General features: G+C 37.6%; 2 protein-coding genes across 3 annotated transcripts in view; one reads left to right on the top strand and one right to left on the bottom strand.

Annotated features, from left to right (window-relative positions):
* Nucleotides 1-2517, top strand: part of PPP4R3B (protein phosphatase 4 regulatory subunit 3B) — a 53488-nt gene extending 50971 nt beyond the window's left edge. For both annotated transcript variants that reach the window (XM_081943093.1, XM_081943094.1), the window contains exon 16: nucleotides 137-2517. In XM_081943093.1, the coding sequence (XP_081799219.1) occupies nucleotides 137-232 (96 nt within the window). In that variant the 3' untranslated portion in view covers nucleotides 233-2517. The remainder of the gene's footprint in view (nucleotides 1-136) is intronic.
* A 550-nt stretch (nucleotides 2518-3067) lies between these two features.
* On the bottom strand, nucleotides 3068-20734 carry CFAP36 (cilia and flagella associated protein 36). The gene is made up of 10 exons (XM_081943106.1): nucleotides 20474-20734; nucleotides 18448-18512; nucleotides 16753-16854; nucleotides 13201-13315; nucleotides 11893-11980; nucleotides 9070-9121; nucleotides 7693-7798; nucleotides 6631-6761; nucleotides 4476-4628; nucleotides 3068-3449 (listed from the first exon to the last, which is right to left on the bottom strand). Exons 1-10 carry the CDS (start codon nucleotides 20598-20600, stop codon nucleotides 3363-3365), a joined length of 1026 nt encoding a protein of 341 aa, XP_081799232.1. The 5' UTR covers nucleotides 20601-20734; the 3' UTR covers nucleotides 3068-3362.
* Between the last annotated feature and the right edge of the window lie 1408 nt (nucleotides 20735-22142).

Below are 22142 nucleotides of genomic sequence, written 5' to 3'. Positions count from 1 at the left end.
AGTTCTTCTAAAATCAATTCTTTGAGTGATAGTTGGCACATTTTGTGGAAAACAAAATTTATAAAATGGGAAAATGTCAGTGCTATTTGTAAGATCTTTCTCCATTGGTTCACATGTGACTCTTTACATCCAACAGGGAAGTTTAGTTGGCCTTGTGGATTATCCAGATGATGAAGAGGAAGAGGAAGAAGAAGAAACATCCCCAAGAAAAAGACCTCGTCTTGGCTCTTAAAAATGTTGGAACAAACTCTAATAGAGGGTGCTTAAATGCTATGACTGAACTAAATAGTCTGACTCAGAAAGCGTTCTCCCTGGAAAATACATGAGAATACAAGGAGTAGCAAACGAAAATCTACTAGAAAGATTATGTTCTGAGAACACCATGCTTCCAAAGAACCTAATCCCTTTCTAGTCAAGGAGTCTGCCATTCAGACTGTTAAAATGTTAAAACAGTGGATTAGTAATCAGCACCTGGAATGAAAGCTTGCCAGAAAAAAATAGTCACCTTGGGTTCTGTGAGGGGATGGGGATGGGAGAAGAAATTTTGATATTGCAGGGTTTCCCCAGTTTGTAGCAAGCTAGAAGAAACTTGTAAGGCTTCAGTTGCAAACCTAGTAATATAACTTCGTAATGGTGCTGTCCATTGTGTTTTTTTAGCAATTGCCTCTTTTTAAATAATGAATTCTCTTTCCATTAAGAAAAAATCAGAATTGGGGACCACTGTTTGCACAGTCAGCCAAATTATAGAGGGTTGCACACTGCTACATAGTGCATGTTGAGTGGCAAACTGTTTATTTTTTTCTCAACTCCATTATTTTGGAAGAAGAAAAAGAACCTAGGTTCTAAATGCAAGCAGACTAGAAGGAGCTATCCAGGAAAATCATTCTATAGATCATCAGCTTTCCAGGAAAAAAAAACCCTCTAGAAACTATCAATAAACCTTGGTACTTGAAATGACAATTGAATTGCAATTACTAGTAGCATTTTACAGAAATAACGGTGAATGGAATTGCTCCCTAATTTCCAAAAATATTTTCCTTCAGCCATCCACATTTCACATTAGGAAAAGCAGGTGTTGTGAAATGCTACCAGAAACTCTTGAATCTTACTTCAAAGATATGTAATCTGGGGGGGCAGAGTTAATATGCAGCACTATAAACCTAAGGGGTTTAGCATAAAGCTGCTTCTTAAACACATTCCATGTATTTAAGCAAATGTCTAAAAGTACACTAGGTGAATTGATGAAGGCAACCATTTTGAGACCTTTTTCCTTTCAGAGCAACTGAATTGTAAATATTTTAATGTTAGTTTGGCCATATATGATCTGAGATCATGCACACACAAAATTCCCTAAATTACAAATTGCGGTAAGAGTGATACAAATTGAAACCAGCAGGAATCCTCAGTTATTGGTCACTCTTACAATATGTGATGGGTCCATTTCTCCTGGAAATTTCATAAGTTTTAATTTTAGCTATTGTTTGAAAAGATGGGCTGTCTGTAGATATGAAGTATAGTTTTTCCATGAAACAGAAGTTTATTTTGTATTGAGGGGGGGGAAAACCACTGTACTTGTTTTACACCATTTGTATACATGTGGTAATACTAATGCTGACCTGTAAAATTCAGGAATTAAAATGTGACCCTGTAATTCCATGATTAGTGGTTTTTTATTGTTTTATTGTTGTAAATGGTAAGTTAATTCAAATTTAGAGATGTGGCCATTTTAGTTTATTTTAATGATAGTGATTTGTACAATTTAATCTGAATCAAATCTAGCAGAAAAAGCAATAATCTTAGATTTGATTCAGTGTGTTGTGATGACTGACAATGTGGTCCGAAGGACATATTTCTGCCCTTTAGGGGCTCCAGGCAACCAACAATGGGGCTTTCCTTTTCTCTTTTCAATGAAGACTTAGAAGAAGTTGTTACAGAAATTTTCTGTAGATTTTGTGTTGACTTGCACTTTTTCGAGTACTCTTGGCAAGTCTTTACGCTTCATAGAAGTAACTCTTTCCCATAAAACTGAACAGCAAACTATAGGAAAATAAAGATGTGCCATTTCCTTGACAGTGATATTCATCTGGCCTGGATCCAAACTATTTAATAAATCACTGAAAAAAGGATCCAATACACATCTGGATCATTTTCTTTCAGCCTATTTCAAAGATTATTAAAAACTTTAGAATATGCAGATTCATTTAAGCTGTCAATACATGAGAAAAAAAGTTGATCTTTTTTTTTTACTTTAATATAAACAATAGGTGACTTTTTAGCCAATATCTGAACACTCAGCAATGCTGTGAAAATGCATTGAATTTCTCCAGTTTAAATTACGCAATCTGCCTCAGGTACATACTTCCACCTCAGTTCTTTTAGTCTGGTTTCTTTGCCACAAGACAGCCCACATTTCAAATGCCTGGGGTCCTTCAACTAGGTTTTTTTTTAAAGATGACATCTGCCAACATGTCTGAGTTAAATACTATTTTAATAAAAAGTTATATGAAATGTGAATAACCTGTGTTTATACTGTGTTACAAGAATGAAAACTTTTCTACCAACGAGGTAGAAATATTAAGTTACTCTGACCAATGAAATATAAGCAATACTAGAAAGCTGTTTGGTATAATTATGATTACAACGAAGTTGAATGGTATATCCAAAACAATTAGTCATGGCATGGGCTCATTTAAAAGGTTTAGAAATGCTAACACTTAACCTGATTGATCATGCTATCATTTGTACAATGCATACTGAGTCTGATACACACAATGACGCATGTTTAAATCCAGACTAAATAAAATTAATTGATCTTAGATCAATGGGAATTGAGCTTAACATACAATATAATTCCTATGAAATTTAAAGAGATATCTTGAGTACCATTTTATGAACAGCAGTAAATCTTATGAGATACTAAAACCTTTTCTATCAGCTTATGGTAACAGACACAGCGGAGCACATGAGTGAGATCTCCCCAGTTTTCAATCCGTGTGTGAACTGATGTTGCCCATCTATGTTTTTCCCATCTCTTGTTTAGGTTGATGAGGTCATTTTAAGACAAAAATTAAGTTTAGCCAATTTAATGTTTTAATAAAAGTATTTGACAGCAACATTCAAAAAGTAATATTATATCCAACAAAAGTACAACAGTGACCAGCCTGACCCAGCATATACCAGAAATAGCAAGAAACAAAATAGTGGAATCTATTAAAAATGTTAAATCATTGCTTTCCACTCTACTTTTGAATCAATTTAAAGAATTAGTTTTTATAATATATAATATCAAGTTAATGCAATGGAATGGTTGTAAGCAAACAGTTCGTGGTTAAATATGTAGCCTTAGAAGCAGCTTCTTTAAACTATCGCTTATTAATGACTTCTTCTTTTAGTTTTGCTGCAAGAATTCGCTTCTTTAACAATCTTTGTTCCTCCTCTTCTGACATTGCCTGAAAAGAAAAGAAAAAATTAGCTTGCAGGAATTATGTCTAACTACATTTATGTTTAGTATTCCCATTGATTTCAATGAAGTTTCCACTCAAGATAAATTGGATTGTAGGCAAAAGACAAAAACAATTTGTAGAACATATAAATGTTAGTTTCTTTTTGTTCACTAAAACAAAAATAAAATCATCACAATTTTGAAGGTTATATTAAAACAAGAAAAGCAATAGATAAATGCTACTTCACATATTAGAAAGGGCAAACTGTAGCTGTCCTGGACAGGAATATGTGTGATTGTGATTTCAGTTCTTATTTGTACATTAATTATGCCTAATGTTTAAAGTATTCTCCTATAATAGTGTTTTCTGATTTATCTGCTGTGAAAATTCGTTACACCTTTAACACGTTGCCAATGAAGATTGTCAATGACTTCATCAATGAGGGAGTAAAATGTTCAATATCATCCTCCCTCAACTGGCCTAAAGAATGCTAGGTCACTATCATACACTTTTTTCTTACTTTTAACAGGAAATAAAATATCACGCGTAAGATAGCTGTATGCCACTGTGGGCAGAGTCAAAGGAGCCTTAGTCCTATCCCTATTTAGTCAAAGGTAGGGGATGACCTGTCAAATGAACAAAATAAATTTCTAAGGTAGCCCAATTTTTTTCCTAGGGTACTGGACTTTGATGGTATTTTGGCAACTTCTTGAGAGGTTTAACACTGTCAAGCACAACACAGCTGAATGAATAGAATTAGTTTTGCCAAGAGCTGCTCAGGAAACAAATTAACCTTTTCTAGCCAATCATCCCCATTGATGAGATTTAGCTGTTTTCTCTATCTGCCCTCCACTGCCTCCAACTAAGCTAACAAGGCCTTTAAACAGATTAACTTGTTTGTCTTAGTAAAAGTATCTCTTTGAGACTATGATGTACATTTTCAGATTAGAATCATGTTTTTCCAAAGTAGACTGAAGACTTAAAGAAGACAGGTGGTTACAGACAGGCAATTTTAATTCTGTTATTCTTCACCTCTTTAGAAGGGGACAACTCTTCTTTCTGTTCTATATTTTGTGGTGGGAGACTTGTTTTTGATTTCTTCTTCAAAGCCATCAATGCATCTCGTTTCTGCTTTAGATAGTCCTCACGTTCTCTCAGCTCTTTTGCTCCAAGTTCTGATAATTTCTATTAGAATTTAAAAATCAGATTTTATATATAGTTTCTGAAAAACATTTTTATCAAATATAGTTCCTACAGTCCCAATAACAAATTATAAAACAAAAGAGAAAAAATTCAACATTGTGCAGAACTGCTGAAAACCTTCCCAAATTCCATTCAGGTCACAAAACATGGATAGCAACTAATGAAAAAAAGTTTATCATGCTCTTTCAGCTGAAAATGAGACTGAAAACAAAGCTTAGAAAAAAATGGGAGTAGGAGCAACTTGCAACTTCCTGCCAAACTCCCCATTTAGTCTGCATCTGAAAAGCCGGCATGGAACACAGAAAAATGTGATCCTATGTTTGCAGCTTGCTGTGATATTGGAATTAAAATGAACACAGAAAGCTCAACATGAAAAATCAAACAATTAAAAATGGACATCTTAAGTATCAGGGAATTAAGATTCATTGGAATTGATCTTTCAGTCAAAATACCACATTCAGGACAAAAAGTAAAGAAAGACGGCATTGCTCTTGGGTGGGGTAAAGTAAGAACTTTGCTAAAATTCAGTCAATGACCAAATTAATTGATATTTATTGACTTTCAACCACAGATGCAGAAGTTTACATGATCAAGTTCAATTTGAAATTGTCAGAACATGCAAGCAAGATATAAATAAAATGTGCTGCTTGTGATTGGACACTGGAACTTTAGTTGGTTTAGGAAACCAAAATGAAGCAGGAGATCATCTTACTAATTTCTATGGCTCCGCTGATTTCTTTGTAGCTAACACTGTCTTCAAACAACCAAAACATGCCCTACACATGGGCATTAGCAGATAAAAATCAAATCAAATTATTGCAAAAAGAAGATGGAAGAGTCCATTACAGTATCAAATTTATGGCCAGATGCTGACTGTGGAACAGATCACAAACCGCTCATATGTAAATTCCAAGTTAAAATGAAAAAAGAAAGCTACTCAGTTTTCACAATAAGATCTCTCAGATATGCCCATTATTTTCCAGAATAACATCAGGAATCACTTCGAAGTCCTAACAGTCATTGAGAACCAGAGGAATTATGGAATGAACTTAAAGAATTTGTTAAGTAGAATGTGAAGAGACTGCCAAAAATGAAGAAAAAGAAGCAATTGGATGTCAGAACGAATCATGGAAATAGCCAAGAAGAAAAGAGAAGTCAAAACCAAGAAAGAAAGAAAAATCACAGAAAGGTACTAAACAAAGTGTTTCAGAGAGGCGTTAGAAGAGATAAGCAGTAGTATTACAACAACATCTAAAGACACAGAAAATGGAAACAGACATGGAAAAACAAGGGAAGATCTCTGAACTTAGAAGAAAATTCCAACTTTGAACTGGTATGTCAAACAATGCCAAGGGACTCATTTAAGAGAGATCAAAGGAAGATGAAAGTAGTGTATACCAAACACTATTGTAGAAATGTCAACATCCAAGATACTCAGAAGTTATTTCCTTGCAAGAATGTCCATCAGACCTCTAATGACCATCAGACCTTCAGGGAGAACACTAAGCTATACCTGGAACCCTCTAGAGTTCTTAAGTTGACTGGGGCAAACTGATCTATTGAGCACTATCTCCACGCAGGTTGGGGTGCTGCCAAAGCAATCAGAGAATGATCTAACAGAAGTCCACAAATAGTCTATTCTTCTCTACTGATCCCCACTATTGAAACTCACTACCTTTTGCTATCTGACTGGAATGAATACAGTATATTTAAATACCTGATAAAACTGCTTTTATCACTTTTACAATAATTGAGCTTACATATCAGTTTTTCTATAATGTTTCTTCCCCTGTGCCTTGCTTTAATCAGTAAGCTACATGGAAGGCTTTGTATTATTATGTATGCACAATATTTATAAGGTCCTAGAATATTATTGTTATACAGTTATTGTAAAGTAAGGTTTGTGTGCGCGTGCATGTGTGTGTACATATATTACAAAATATTAGTTCAATGGTATTTTTTAAAAAGTGAGCATGCAGCTTACACGTCCTTCTAGCACTCCTTGCTTTGTTACATATTCAGAGACATCCCCAATTGCTTTCCTGCAACTATCTTCCTTCAGTTTGACAGAGGAATGATCTTGAATAGATACATCATTTTGTTTTGCTTCTGGACCTGAATATATATTGAAATAAATGCATATACTTATATGTCTGCCATATATGAACATATTACTAATCAATAACTTGAATAGTTAAAACCAAAGGTTTTTAATTTAATTTTTCCCTGTTTGGAATAATTGCCAACTTGATGTAATAGGCAAAGAAGTTCACAGTTAAATTTGATAGAGACAGGTCCTCGGCTATTAGACAAAGAAAGCCACTATTTTCTTTCTCCATTTCACAAGCTATGAAAAACTAAATAAATCTATAGCAGAACTGGGATTCAGTATCAATTCATACAGATCTCAAATAAAAAAACAGCTTTTTGGCATTTGGATATAGAGCTGCAATTTTCAATAACAGAAAAACTAACCACAAACCTGAAATTAATATATTTCATGAACAAATTACTTTCAGATAATGCTGAATTACCATTTTTCCTCCCCCCCCCCAAAAAAACAGCTGTCCATCCAATTAGTATAATCAGTGGCCATGTATTTCAGAAACAAAAACATACCTTCTTAAATTTATCTTGAAATGAAAATAAGGATTTTGTTTGTGTTGGAGTTTTGACCAAATGCTATAATGGATATCTAACACCCAACTAACAAAGTTTGCCATCAATTTAGTAGAAGCAAGAAATTCATTTCAATAGAAATATGAATAAATACCTTGAGTATGTTTAATACAAAAGCCAGGTAGCTGTTAAAGCCACTAGGTTAGATACTGTGAGTCAGTGAGTTTGTCCTGCATTAAGCCTGAAGCCGGTTGAGTGATTTTGGGTCAATCACTCTCCTACAAGGCAGTGAGAAACTATTTCCAAAAATGTTGCCAAGAAAACTACATGGACATGTTCTGTCAATAGAAGTCAAGCTGAACTTGAAAGTACACACACATGCACCAAGTTTAATATAAATGCGTCAAATACCTGAATATAATCATACCTGGCAATTTTGTAGAGTGTTCTAGAGACCTCTTAGGTCCTGCACTTTCATTAAAATGTCTTGGAGATTTATGTGCAACGTCAGGTGATTTCATTTTATCACGTGCCTGAATTTTTAAGAAAAAAAATAGTGAGAAATCAATGTTTTACAAAAGTATTTCAACTACAAATTTTCAATCAGCTACAAATTTTCACAGTTTCAGGCCCAAATTGATTTCCGTGGACCTTACTTGATACTTAATTTGTCAGTAGACAAATTCCTCCCCATCTAATGTGCCTACTGTTCCTGTCATTGTATTTTTATTCTTGTTCTCATTTTTGTTTTTGACAAATTCCAACAAATAAATAAATAAATGCCATATATACAGAAAAAACCAACAGGTTATAAAATGCATAATTTAATAAATGTTATTTAAATCTAGTTACCATCTTCATTATTATAATAGATGGCAGGATGTAGTAATAATTAAAATATTAAAATTGAGATCTCCTAAAGAAAGAATCTATTAGGATTTTGAAGATATTTTTCTCCATTGTTTCCTGTTCTTTTCTTATAACTTAAACCTGTTTCTTATAAAGCTACAGTTCAAAAATAAAATTACTGTCTCTTATTAAAAAAAGAAAAACCATCAAACCCTTTTCTTCACATTACTCAGCAAACACATTAGCAATGAACGCTTAAATATACAGGGAAAGGAGTTTATTGTGCAAATTTCTATCTCAATCAACTTATCCAACACAGTAACTTGGGTAAACAGACCCAGAACAATATCCTGGTGTAAGCATTCATGGCTGGCATCAATGAAGCAGTGATGAATTTTCAGGCAAATGGCCACGATCTAGTTTTGTGTAATGTTTTGCCAGCAGCTATGGCTGGCATCTTTTGAGGCAGAGTAAACTGCTTTGCGGTATACCTCTCTGCAGCTCATAGACAACTGAATACTGAGAAAAAGGTTGTGTCACCAGGAAGCAATGTGCTACCACTGCACAGGGATGAGTCAATTAACTGGAAGAAGTTTTGAATTGGTTGATCATGTTATGCATCAACTACAATTCCAAGTAACAGCTTTTTGGCTTAGGGGGCAGGGACAAAAATGTCAGCTTGCATTATTTTCTTAGGATCATCAAAACAAGCAAGAAAGTAAGAGTTGCAAAAAAAACTCACAAAACCGATTTCAATTAGTAGGAATATGCTGATCATTTTATTCAATCAATGATGAGAAATAAATGTCTTTTATTTATTTATTTAAATTTATATGTGGCCCATCTCACTAGCAAGCAACTCTGGGCAGCTTTTACTGAACACTGAATTTACTGAAGAGAATAATTGTATAATTGCAACCACTTGGGGTTTTGTTGAATTGATTTCCCAATATACCTCATTATTTCTTTTCCTTTCTTGCTCTAGATCATATTCTTCCTTAGACTTCCTGCGAAGATAAACAGGAAATACTTTAATATATACACTGCCCTTTAACAGTCATATGATTGTTGCAGTTTATAATTAATGTAATAAACCTAAAATAAATACAAAACAGAAAAAGTTTTTTAAAATGACAAGACAAATTAGACAAATTTAGTTTTATCTCTATTAAAATAATTTTTAAAATGTTTGCAAGAAACATAAGAATAACATACAAAATTAAAGCTAACACAATGAAACAGACTGTAATAATCAAAATGCAGTTCAAAAGAATTAAAAATCGTGGAAAAACTGTATTCTGAGGCTGGACTTGTGGAGAAAAGTGTGATGCCACTATGAATATTAGGCATAAGTAAACCCAGGGAACTCAATTCCTGACCACTGCTTCCGCTATTTAGACATACGGAGCCAATCACTCTCTTCCTAATCTACATCACAGCTTTGTGGGTCTAAAGATAAAATAGGAGATCTCTATATGCATTACAAAATTCCTTGAAGGAAAAAAAAACCTGAGCAGATTTTGCTTCTGGTGACTATGAAATAAAATGTAAAGACTTTAGAGTGCAAAGGTCAACTCTGTTTCTTGGCTGAGGGAGCCAGCATTTCCGTGGTCATAGGGCCAGCATAGCTGTACCCCAAAACCACATGGAATGCTGTTACCTTCCCACTGAAATGGTAACTATTAATCTACTCGCATTTGTATGCTTTTGAACTACTAGGTGGGGAGGAGCTGGGACAGGAATGGGAGCTCATCCTATAGCGCGGCGCTCAGGTCTTGAACCCGAACTGTCAGTTTTCCAGCTAACAGGTTCAGTGTCTTTAACTGCAGAGCCACTGCGCCCCAACTATGAAGTAGTTTGCCTATATTTTCTTCCAATATGCTAGGTTTTTTTTTAAATTTCCCAGTATAGGCTAAAGCCCTGGGATTTCGGGATGTAAGCTAAGTAACTAATTTAAGATTTTGCTTAGATTTTAGGGTGAACAAAAGCAGGCTAGAAGACCTCATCTATAAAAGCTCTCAGAATAAAAGTTATATATAAATGTAAATTAAAACATAAATTACAATAGATGGGAAACTTCCAACTAAAACCCTCAAAAGATAAGAGACTTCTATTATTTAACATACCGGTACTTTATTTACTCAAATTCAAAATAAGTTATATTTACTCAAGTAAGCACATAACATTGCAAGTAGCCAAATTTACAGCCAGAATATAATATAGCCCTAAATCTTTCAAGTCAATGTGAATGACATACATTTCTGAAATATTCCATGGTTTAAAAAAAAAGTCACTAAGCAATTCAATGAAAAATGATTAAAACAAACTTAACAAGCAGACTAACGTTTAATGTTTCTGCAAGGTTTGTCTCCCTTTTTTCTCATTTATGGATTGAACGAAATGGAAAAACTGCCCAGAAAGGGAAAAAAGTCATGTTAGGTTCACTACTTGCTATCAATGTCCTTCTGAATCCAAGCCTACAGATGCCTTAAGACCGTGATGGCGAACCTATGGCACGCGTGCCACAAGTGGCACGCGGAGCCATTTGTCAGGGCACGCGAGGCGCTGCCCTGTCAGCTGGCCAGCGCGCATGCGCGCGCTGGCCAGCTGAGTTCACCTTTTTAAAAGCTATTTTTCGCCTTCCCCAGGCTCCAGAGGCTTTATAGGAGCCTGGGGAGGGCGAAAACAGCCTCCCCTGCCCCCCGGAGGCTTCAGGGACCGTCCCTGAAACCTTCGGAACGCTTAAAACCACCCTCCGAGCAAACCGGAAGTGACTTCCTGTTTGCTCGGAGGGTCGTTTTAAGCGTTCCGAAGGCTTCAGGGAAGCCTCTGGACAGTCCCTGAAGCCTCCGGAGGGCCTCCGGGGGGTCGGGGGAGGCTCTTTTCGCCCTCCCCAGGCTCCTATAAAGCCCCTGGAGCCTGGGGAGGGCAAAAAAAAACATGTAAAAATGGGGGGGTCGCGCGTTTTGCGTGCATGTGCACTGAGGGGTCACGCGTTGCATTATGGGTGCGGCACGCCTGCACTCGACCCCCCTGCGCTCCCCCCACTTGTGGCACGCGAGCCAAAAAAGGTTCGCCATCACTGCCTTAAGACCTTGCACAAAAATAATATACAGTTTTTTTAGCAACTACCTTACGACGTTCATAAATACAATGTTTTCCAAATATTTAACGATATATCTGTAATAAACTAATAAAAATCGATATCCTGACCAATGGGGTGCACTTACTCTCAAATCCCTCCACCTGACAACAACACATGTTCAGTGAAAATAACACTGGCATTACTGCACAAGAAAATTTTATCTAAATGAGGAGGCAGCAACCAGCAATTTTCACAACATATGTATCTATCTATCATCTCTCTCTCCTCTCATCTCTCTCTCTCTCTCTCCCTCCCTCCTCTCTCTCTTCTCTCTCTGTCATGTAGTCTGCTTAGCGACCCTTTTGCCAGAAACAATTGCTAAATGAGGACTACTTGCGATGACACTTTCTAAAACAAAGATTTAAGAAGAAATATAACATTTCTCATTGTCCTTTAGTAAAAATATAATCAATATTTACTTATGCATTGTGCTAAAATTTTGTATCTCATGTTTTCCAAATATTTAATGATATATCTGTAATTTAACACAGAATGGAATAATTCCTCCTCAGTTACTATGCTGCAAAACGCTTTCAAGTGCAAATTAGGTGGGTCTTGTGGCAATCAAATTTTATTTTAAGAGACCATACCCAAGTATGTGATATAAAACAAGGAAAAAAAACTATTTTTAACCTAAGAACCTCTCTTAGTATTTTCATTTCTTCTTCTTCAGTTTCAGTATATACATCAGATCCATCAGTCAAACAGTCAGGTAGCACACCTATTTTAAGAAAAATAAAAGAATAAAGGGATCAAAAGGCGATTAAAGTAATGACAAACTATTCAATTAATTATCAAAGTCCAGATTTTCTTCTAGAATAGAAAATAAATTATATTCAAAATATTGTTTTAATTTACATATCATGATTGGAAGATAGCAAACTGAATTATCATCAAAGCTTGTTTCTAAATAAAATGTATATTTCTCTTTACACATGGCAACTTCAATGAGATTTATTGAGGGGACAATTAAATTGTACACATCTGACTTTAGTATAAAATAAAATACTGCACAAGGAAATATAAATATGGTTTGATTTTAGGAAGATTTCTACCAGATGTACTTGACATTGCAACAGCCTTTATGGGGATATGAAAATATATTTGGCTGTTAAATACTCTGTTTTCTTAGAAACAGTTTTAACCCACATATTTTGTATATTAATAGAATGGTGGTGTTTTTTTATGTTTCTTTTAATAAAATCATTTTTTTCCAATTGATACTAGATCAATTTTTTTACACATGGGAAAGCAAGTAAATATACTGTAGTAAAGTAAACCCTGAAATAATCACTGTCAAGAGAATTTAAAAACAATAATATATTTCAGACTATCTCTTCGCCTTCCTTTGATCATTGCTTTATTTCGTAAAGCATAGTTTTCAGGGAGATCTATACTTTATAGAGTAGTCCTGACAGCCTAATAACTAATTCGTTTGGTTTCATGCCTGTGTACTAACAGTGCGCCATGCGGGGAGGGGGGGGGGGCAACTAGCTTGGCTGTGGTATGTAGTAATCTGGCTAGTACTATTCGAGTTGATGACATCTTCCGGGTCTTCTGCCAATCTTGTCTCGTGTCCAGGCAGATCCAGCACCAACTCCTGTTCTCCTTGTCCAGCTAGCCTTTCCCACCGGAGTGGTACCCATTTATCTACTCACAATAATGCTTGCAAACTACTGAGTGGGCAAGGTAGTAGCTAGAGACAAGTGATGGTAGTTCATCCTGTCCCACAGTGCTACCAAAGCTCAAACCACCAGTGTCAACTATTTCTGGTCAGCAGATCTGGTCTCCTTAAGTTGCTATGCCACCAGACTTCCTTGATCAGTATTGATTTTCTTCATCTGACTTGGCTATATATGTCCAGGTTTAGGGAATCCACTTAAACCCATGTTCCAGCTAATCACTGTAAATGAAAATATTATTCTTTTTATTATTTCTTACCATTTCTTTCTTGAATTATTCTAATGGCCTGCAACTGCATTTCAATATTTCTCTGCACCATCATTTCTTTAAATAATCTGAAATCTTCTGCTGCCAGTACTGGCTGTAAAATGGCCTGAAGAAAATGAAAAGTGTTTTATGTCAGAGTGCCAACAAATTCAAATTTTAAACAATTCAAAATTTCCTTATGACAATAGTTAAAATGTTAGGAAAAAGACATTTAGTAAGGCCTCAGGTATGGTAGACATAAAGTCAAAACCAATGTAGCTTTAAGACTGCTCTGGAGACTTCTGGGTTTTTTTTTTTATTTATATTTTTCATTGGAAGAAATGTCCCAAACTTGAGCATTCAGTAGCATTGAATGTTCTGAACACTGAATTGCTCAATGGCTGTTCTGGAACCACTGAGCAATCTATGAACAACTAACAGCTGATTGATTAGTTGATTGCAAGATACATTCATTGCCATTGAAGAAAATTTCAGTTTCTAATTCTTCCATAAGGAGCTCCGGGAGATGAAACGCTGGAAAAGAAGCCTAGAGAGTGGTTGGAGGGCAAGCCGATCCGAATCTGATCGAACACTAGTAAGAATTCATATTAAATCCTACTTAGTGGCGATAAAAGCGGCAAAGCGGCAACATTTTTCCACTCTTATCGCATCCGCAGATAACTGCCCAGCCGCCCTGTTTAGGGTGACCCATTCCTTACTTAACCAAGGAACTGGGAAAGACCTCTTGCAGGGTAGGGCTGAAGAATTTGTTCAGTATGTTCAGGATAAAATCGCTCAGATCCGGACAGGCTTGGACTCTGACTGGGTAGATTTAGGCGAGTCGACGGGGATGAATCTTGTGGAGACAATCTGGGATGAGTTTGACCCTGTGACTCCCGAGGCCATAGACAGGATTATGGGGAGACTCAGTGCTGCCACTTGTGTGCTGGACCCGTGTCCCTCTTGATTAGTTTCGGCTTCCCGGGAAGTGACACGAGGCTGGCTCCAGGTGATTACCAACGCTTCATTGAGAGAGGGGTTCTTTCCCACCGCCTTGAAGGAGGCGGTGGTGAGGCCTCTCCTTAAGAAGCCTTCCCTGGACCCAGCTTCTTTAGCCAACTATCGTACGGTCTCCAACTTTCGCTTTGTAGCAAAGGTTGTCGAGAGTGTGGTAGCACGTCAGCTTCCTCAGTACCTGGATGAAGGGGTCGGTTCTCTCACCCCTCCTGTTCAACATATATATGAAACCGCTGGGCGAGATCATCCGTGGTTTTGGGGTACGGTATCATCAATATGCTGATGATAACCAACTTTTCATCTCTACCCCAAACCACCCAAACGATGTCCTCGACGTGATGTCCCGATGCCTGCCAGCTGTGCGGATCTGGATGGGGAGGAACAGGCTCAAGCTCAGTCCCTCCAAGACTGAGTGGCTGTGGTTTCCGTCATCCCGATTTGTGCATCTTGTTCCATCTTTGATGATAGGGGAGAAATTTTAGCCCCCTCAGAGAGGGCCCGCAATCTGGGAGTCCTCCTGAACACGTGGCTTAGTTTAGAAGAACACCTGACGGCCGTGACCGGGGGGGGGGGGCTTTTACCAAGTTTGCCTGGTACGTCAGTTGCGCCCCTTCCTGGATCGGGATGCTCTATGCACAGTCACTTATGCCCTTGTCCTTTCTCGCCTGGACTACTACAACGCTCTCTATATGGGGCTGCCCTTGAAGAGCACCCGGAGGCTTCAGCTGGTCCAGAATGCGGCCGCGCAGGTTATCATGGGGGTACCTAGGTGCTCCCATGTTACACCCCTTTTAGGCAGCTTGCACTGGTTGCCGGTTGTTTTCCGGGTGCGATTCAAGGTACTAATTATGACCTTTAAAGCGCTCCATGGCTTAGGCCCAGGGTACCTGCAAGACAACCTACTGCCACCAGTAACCTCCCACCGTCCAGTACGATCCCACAGAGTTGGCCTCCTCAGGGTGCCATCGGCCAGACAGTGTCGGCTAGCGATCCCCCAGGGGGCGAGTCTTCTCTGTGGGAACGTCTTCCCTCTGGAATGAGCTGTCCCCGGAGCTTCCCGACCTCCGGTCCTTCCGACGTGCCCTAAAATGTTGGCTTTTCCAGCAAGCCGGCCTGGCCTGTTAATTTTATCTAATTTTTAAATGTTAGTGTTATATTAATTCGGTTTGTTTCTCGGATTGTTTCTAATTTTCTTTTAAGTTTTGTAATATGTGTTTTTTAATATTGTACGCCGCCCTGAGTCCTTTGGGAGAACAGCAGCATATAAATCCAATAAAACAAAACAAACAAAACAAACAAGGGTCCCAATTATGTTAAGCAATCCATGTCCATTTATTTCTACAGCCCAATCTGATTCTTTTGTTTGTGTCTGGCAAGAATGTAAGCAATTTTGAGTAATAATGCATGTGTAATTTTAAATCACGTTTGCCTAAATCTGTGGTTTATAACATTATCCATATCCATTATCTTAATCCTATTATGCCTTACGCACAGTCACTCATGCGCTGGTGACGTCTCGCTTGGACTACTGTAACGCTCTCTACATGGGGCTTCCCTTGAAATGCACCCGGAGGCTACAGTTGGTCCAGAACGCAGCCGCGCGGGTAATTATGGGGAGTACTAGGTACTCCCATGTGACACCGTTCCTGCGCGAGCTGCACTGGCTTCCTGTGGTCTATCGGGTACGTTTCAAGGTTTTGATAACAATCTTTAAAGCGCTCCATGGCTCAGGACCTAGTTACTTGCGGGATCGTATTCTGCCCCATACATCCCTGCGACCAATCCGCTCGCACAGAGAGGGCCTCCTCCAGGTGCCGTCCACTAGACAGTGTCGGGGGGCGGCGCCTAGGAGTAGAGCCTTCTCTGTGGCGGGCCCAGCCCTGTGGAATGACCTCCCTCCGGATATTAGGAATACCTCTGACCTCCGCTCCTTTCGTATTAAGCTTAAGACCCACCTATTCCAAGTAGCTGGCCTGGCTCAACTTTGATCTAACCATATCGCTCCTGACGGGTTTTTAATTGGGTATTTTAATTATATTTAATTATTTAGGGGTTTTTTAATCACTGTATTCTAATTGTTTTTTATTCATCAGCCGACCTCCTCCTTGTGTATGTCTCGGTATATGTCTCTGTTATATGTTTGTTTTGTCCACATATTTATTTCATATGTTTCATTGTACGCCGCCCCGAGTCCTTCGGGAGAGGGTGCGGCTAAGAAATAAATATTTAAAAATATTTTAAAAATTAAATAATGTATAATGTGCAGCCTTTTAAGTGAGGATTGAGTAACATATAATCCCTAAGAGCACTCTGTAGTTCCCAAAGTACCACACTAGACCATAGCTCAATTTCCTGCTATAAAAATAAAACAGTAGCAAAATAGGTACATTAAATCCCAAACTAACAAGGGGAAAGGGACAAAAAAGTTCAGCTAGATCAGTTCCAATGATCTGCAGATCTCATAAGTCAAAAATGGTTTTTAATAAGTACAATATTATCCACAAAAAGATTGCTCACTGCTATTTTTGATTTTGTTAAAAAGTTTACCTGGGAAGTTCGAGTTTTAGCAAGAGGAGACATACAAGCTTCCTGGAACTTGTCTTCATTAATTCCAACTTCTTTAAGATAACTGTCTAATAATTTTTCAACCTTTAAAAAAACAGATATTTTTTATTCATCTTTTTACCAAAGAAATGGGACATAAATTACTTTAAATGAAGAAATACTGTAGTTGTGGCTTCTATTCAAAATAGAATGAAATTAGATTCATAAAAGTATAAATCTAGAGGTTAACCTCTAAAATCACATAAATGGTTTATTAGTGGATAAATGACATGACCTCCCACAATAGGACTTCCTCTGTTTCTCCTGCATCTCCCAAATCTGCTCTGAAATCCCTCAGTATTTTTGTGTATTATACATATTTTATTATATATATATATTTTTCTTGCTGCATTCTGCAGAGAGTCACACTGTTTGAAATGACTGGCCTTATAAATGTACTTAAAATATTTTTAAAAATAAAAAATAAGATAGTAGTTATAAGGAAAAGAGAGATGTTGCTCCAATGTGGAATTATAGCAGGGCTCAGATGTCTCCTGTGTTATTTAATATCGAAATAAAACCACTAGGAGCAGTGTGAGGCAGACTGAGGTATCAACAGTACACTGATAATAGTCAATTGTACATCATTACCTAGGCAGAGCTGAGATGGAAGTCCTGAACCAATGTTTGGAGCTAATTTGAACTGGATGAGGAGAAACAACGTCAGATTAAATCATCATGAATGATTATATTAGCATTATTGAGAATATTAAAATTGTTTCTATAACAGACCATGTATATGGAATATTTTATTTCAAATATTTTTACTCCTTTTCAGCACCCCCATCCACATTCTTAGTTTATATTTTAATTCTGCATTCAAGGTGATGAATCTTTTTTCTAAAAGCTAGTAATTTTGATTTTGAACACATGAGCTCAGTATTCAGTAATGTTTAGTAAAAGCAGCAGGATAGACCTTAACAAGTTACTGTGTTAAATTCAGCAAGGGAAAAGAGAAAGAAAAGGATGACAGGGAAGAATCTGCAATTATCTGGGTTATATTTTTTGGGCTTAGTTAAAGAGTAGGAAATCTAAAAATGTTATACCAAAAGGTTTCATGAGAAAGATATTATTATTTATCTTCTTAAATGCCTGGGAAACAAAAGCAATTTGGAAAACATTGCAAACACAGAATATCTGTACATTCTTCTGTTATCTAGAAAACAGATAGCTAGAATGAAGAAAGCTATGCATAGAAAACTTAAAACTATATAGGTCATAAAATTGAAAGTACTTAGTTTTCAATATTCCTGTAATACAGCCCCTTTCCTTTTTAATAGATCTTCTAGGAAAAGCCTCTGTGAGAATCTTTAGAAGGGTATTCTGTATTGATTCTGATTCTATGAGTAAGATGGGTGGCATATAAATAAAATAAATAAAATATATTCTTGTAGGGTTGTACAGCAATCCAGACTCAAAATAGAAAAGATGGATTCAGATCATGTGTGAGTTTGCACATCACACATATAACACCTCCTTAACCAGTGCACATTTTCTTGGAATATACAAGTACTAATCAATTATATAAATACATAAGAATCTCTTATGTATACATTGTATAATATATTCAAAGAGATACACAGCATATTTCTGCTTTAACATCGTATTCTGTTTTAAAGGCTAAGGAATTCTACTTACCAAAGCTTTATATTCCTGATGAATTTCAGTGTAAGATAACTTGCTTTCTTCCTCATCATCAAAAACTGAAAGATGTAATATTTTATGGTTGTTTACAATATGCAAACTAAAAAAAATAGTTTCATCTAGTAATATCTTAAAATTGCATTTTGCACACAATAGTTTATCTGAACTAAAATATAAAATATATAAAAATAAAAGCTCCGATAGTTACAAAATATGTCATACGGGCAATTTTAGGCACCCAAAGAGTGTGCATGTAACACATCCGCTAGCTAGCTCTCCCTCTCTCTTTCTCTCTCTCTCACACACACAGTTTGTTTGTATGTTTGTTTGTTTGTTTATTTTAGGGACCTGCAAGAAAGTGTTTGGAAGATCTGACAGATCATCTGATCCAAGCCACTCTGTAATCTTGACTCAATGAACATATACAGTAGCAGCTTCAGTGTTCTAGATCTAAGAGATTACTTAGGAATTTTTGTTTGTACTAATTGCTCCTGGAATGATAAAAATAATCACCAAACACCATTGCTCCACTCAGATTCTTACTTTTAATTCTACTAAGGTGCATAAATTTACTTAATAAAAATATTCTATATTTTTTGATCCCACTCTTTAAAATATTAAGCAGACATCAAGGGATATACTGTATTAAAGAAACATACATACACACACACACACACCTATTGGCAAAAGTGTTTAAACTGCCAATATACTTTAGTACTTTTACTATCTGCTATTTATTTAAATTTATATACCACAAAATAATTTTAACTCCCAGCAGTTTACAATAAACTAAAATACTACAAAAAGACCGACTGTAAGAAAAATAAAAACAACTATAATTTAATAGAACCCTCGTGATAAAAGGGTGGAAATTCTTAAAATTCCACATATTCCATTGCACCAGAGGCCAAAAGTAACTGCATCGGTTGGAGGTGCACTGATTGCTGATTTGCTTCCAGGTCCAATTCAAGGTGCTGGTTGTTACCTTTAAAGCCTTCCATGATTTGTGATCAAGTTATTTGAAGAATTATCTTTTCCTGGTTACAACCAAGGGATCAGGGAGGCAGGGTACGTTGCTGGTCCCCTTTATTAAAGAGCTCCACCTAGCGCAGGGGTGTCAAACTGGCAGGCGGCCCATGGGCCAAATGTGTTACATGCAGGCCACCCCCAACCCCACAAAGGGAAAAAAATCACAAAATGTCATGTGACGGCAACGTGACACCGCAAGTTTGACACCCACGATCTAGTGGGAACAAGGGCTCCCTCCCTGTGAAGCATCATCCTCATGGAGATAAGATTGGTTACTCTTTTGAAAGGCTGGGAACACACGGTTTTGCCAGTAGGCCTAGGACCCCAGGGTGATGTGGAGCCCACCAAGAGGTTTGGTTGTTGTTGGTGGGGGATGACTGGATTTTGTATTTGGGGTTTTTCTTCTGTGAGCTGCCTAAAGTCACTATGAATGAGGAGCTGACCACATATTTTTTCTGTAAATGTGTCAATAACTCGTTTTTTTTTTTACTTCAGATCTCTCATCTTAACACTTCATAAAGAAGAATATCATGCTACTCTTACCAAATAAAATGTATGACACTCTATCTCCCATGCAGCACAAGCAACCTAAATCTCCAACTGGCTGAAAATCTAAAACATTGCTATGGTAGACTGTCCCATCCTTCCAAATCACTCATTTCGTTGGTTTCCATTTAATTCAACAATAAGTCTTACAATTTGGGGGTGGGTAATAATTCAACGGACTGAACATCATAAGGGAAAAATAGCGGATTCACCCAAATCAATGGGATGCTAACATATTGAACTTCGGCTGAATCATGACCGGCAGCCACTCCCATTCCTTATGATCTACCGTAATGCGGTGATAATGATTGTGATAATAATCCACAACCCGTGAAACGCAACTATACAGCAGAATAAAGAAAATCACCACCCGAGGACAGCCCTTCGGACACGGCGACAAACGTATGGGCGGGATTTACACACACACACCCCACAGCTTTCTCACCTTCACACTTGTGCTCCACAAACTCCAGAATGGGAATAGACCAAGCAGGGCTGCGGAGAAAGCCGGCGATGCTATCTACCACCCACTCCACTTCAGCCTCAACCTCCGCCTCTGCCTCGGTCGCCATCACATCTCCCCTCCCTTTTCTCCCACGCCCTCAAACGCAGGAGCTCGCGCGCCTCCCGCCCTGCACGGCCAAATGAGACGATATGCGCGTGCGCCGGAGGAAAGTTGAAGGGGGGGGAGATGACAGCAAAACTCCGGCGACGGTTGGGCTTCGACTTGCCGTCACTATGGCAATCGCCGTCACTAAAAGGTGGGGAGGGGAGGGTCTAAAATAAACTCACGCGAGAGAAAGCGCGAGATCGTACCCACCTCAATAAGCATGCGCCGTTCCTCCCCCTTGCTGACCAATTATTTATCTTTTGTAAGAGCCGAACTTCCGTAACTCAACAGTTTGAAGTACGTGGGGAGAGAGGCTTGACATGTTGTCTTTTCTCAAGATTGCCTAATTGCATCCCTGCAGTCTTTCAATTGCCAAAAAGATATGCAGATGCTTATCTTTTGCGCTGCCTGCCTCAGAGATGAAGCTGGAGAGGGACCGTTAAGAATTTAGTCTGAAACAATTCAAAAGTTCAGATTGGTGGATTCATCTTTCCCTTCTCATCAATGATCACCTGCCGCGGATAGGGAAAACAGTCACCAACCACTGTTTTTATAACGTGCAGATGTAGACTGAAACATGAGAGAGTTCTCCTGGGACCTTTTTCCAAATTCATCCCATGTTTGTTTGCTGCTGCTGAATGTGTGACTTGTCAGCAAAGCTATTTTTGGACACAGATTTAACACTGTTCTGGAAGAGCACTGAAGTCCTCCGAGATCCCTTTGAATTCTATGATTGGATCTCATTGATTCCATCCGTTACTTCTTGTTCTGCCCTCAGGTGCTTTGGAGAATAGGTCAACCCCATCTTTGTGACAGCCCCTCAGATATTGAAAGCAGAGAAGAGTGGGCTGACCTATTCTCCAAAGCACCTTGAGGGCAGGACAAGAAGTAACAGATGGAAACTTATCAAAGATAGATCCAACCTAAAATTTAAAAAAAATCCTGACAGATCAATTAATCAGTAGAACAGGTTTTTTTCTCCAGAAGTTGTGGATGCTCCATCATGGGAGGTTTTTTAGAAAAAAAATGGACACCTGTTTGTCCAGATTGGTATATGGTCTCCTGCTTGAGCAGGGGGTTGGACTAGAAGACCTCCAAGTTACGTTCCAACTCTATTAGCCTGTTACATTACCTGCATGAGTTGGAATGTAAACCTGGCTCTGGAAAGCAACAAGGAATGAACAAACTGTTAAAAGAGGAAGAGGCCTAGAAAACATTACGCAATCCTGAGAAAGAAAAAATTAGTAAACCACCCTAATCTCCCTCAAACTACAAAAATAATCTCATGTTTTGCTTGTTATACAATGTAGAGAGAGATCCCAATAGCCTCAAGATTCTATTATACCTTAACAACCATAAACAGCATTCTTAAAATACACCTTCAGCCATTATTTTTTGTTGATATCTACAAGAGCTGACATAGTGGTTTTATACATACTACCTAATTTCAAGACAAACTTTTAAAGATGAAATACATTATTAACTTAAATGTATTCTGACAAAG

Source organism: Natrix helvetica (assembly GCF_964273705.1).
Source record: "Natrix helvetica genome assembly, chromosome: 2".
NCBI lineage: Eukaryota > Metazoa > Chordata > Lepidosauria > Squamata > Natricidae > Natrix > Natrix helvetica.
This window is presented reverse-complemented; position numbering and strand designations above follow the sequence as displayed.

Bases quoted from the DNA above. Each gene is read 5' to 3' on its own strand.
- CFAP36 (XM_081943106.1), bottom strand. From the start codon at position 20,600: ATGGCGACCGAGGCAGAGGCGGAGGTTGAGGCTGAAGTGGAGTGGGTG. The intron at 13,316-16,752 runs GTAAACTTTTTA...CATTTTCTTCAG, and splicing joins CTAAAACTCGAACTTCCCAG to GCCATTTTACAGCCAGTACT. The intron at 7,799-9,069 runs GTATATTGGGAA...TTAAAAATTCAG, and splicing joins AAAGGAAAAGAAATAATGAG to GCACGTGATAAAATGAAATC.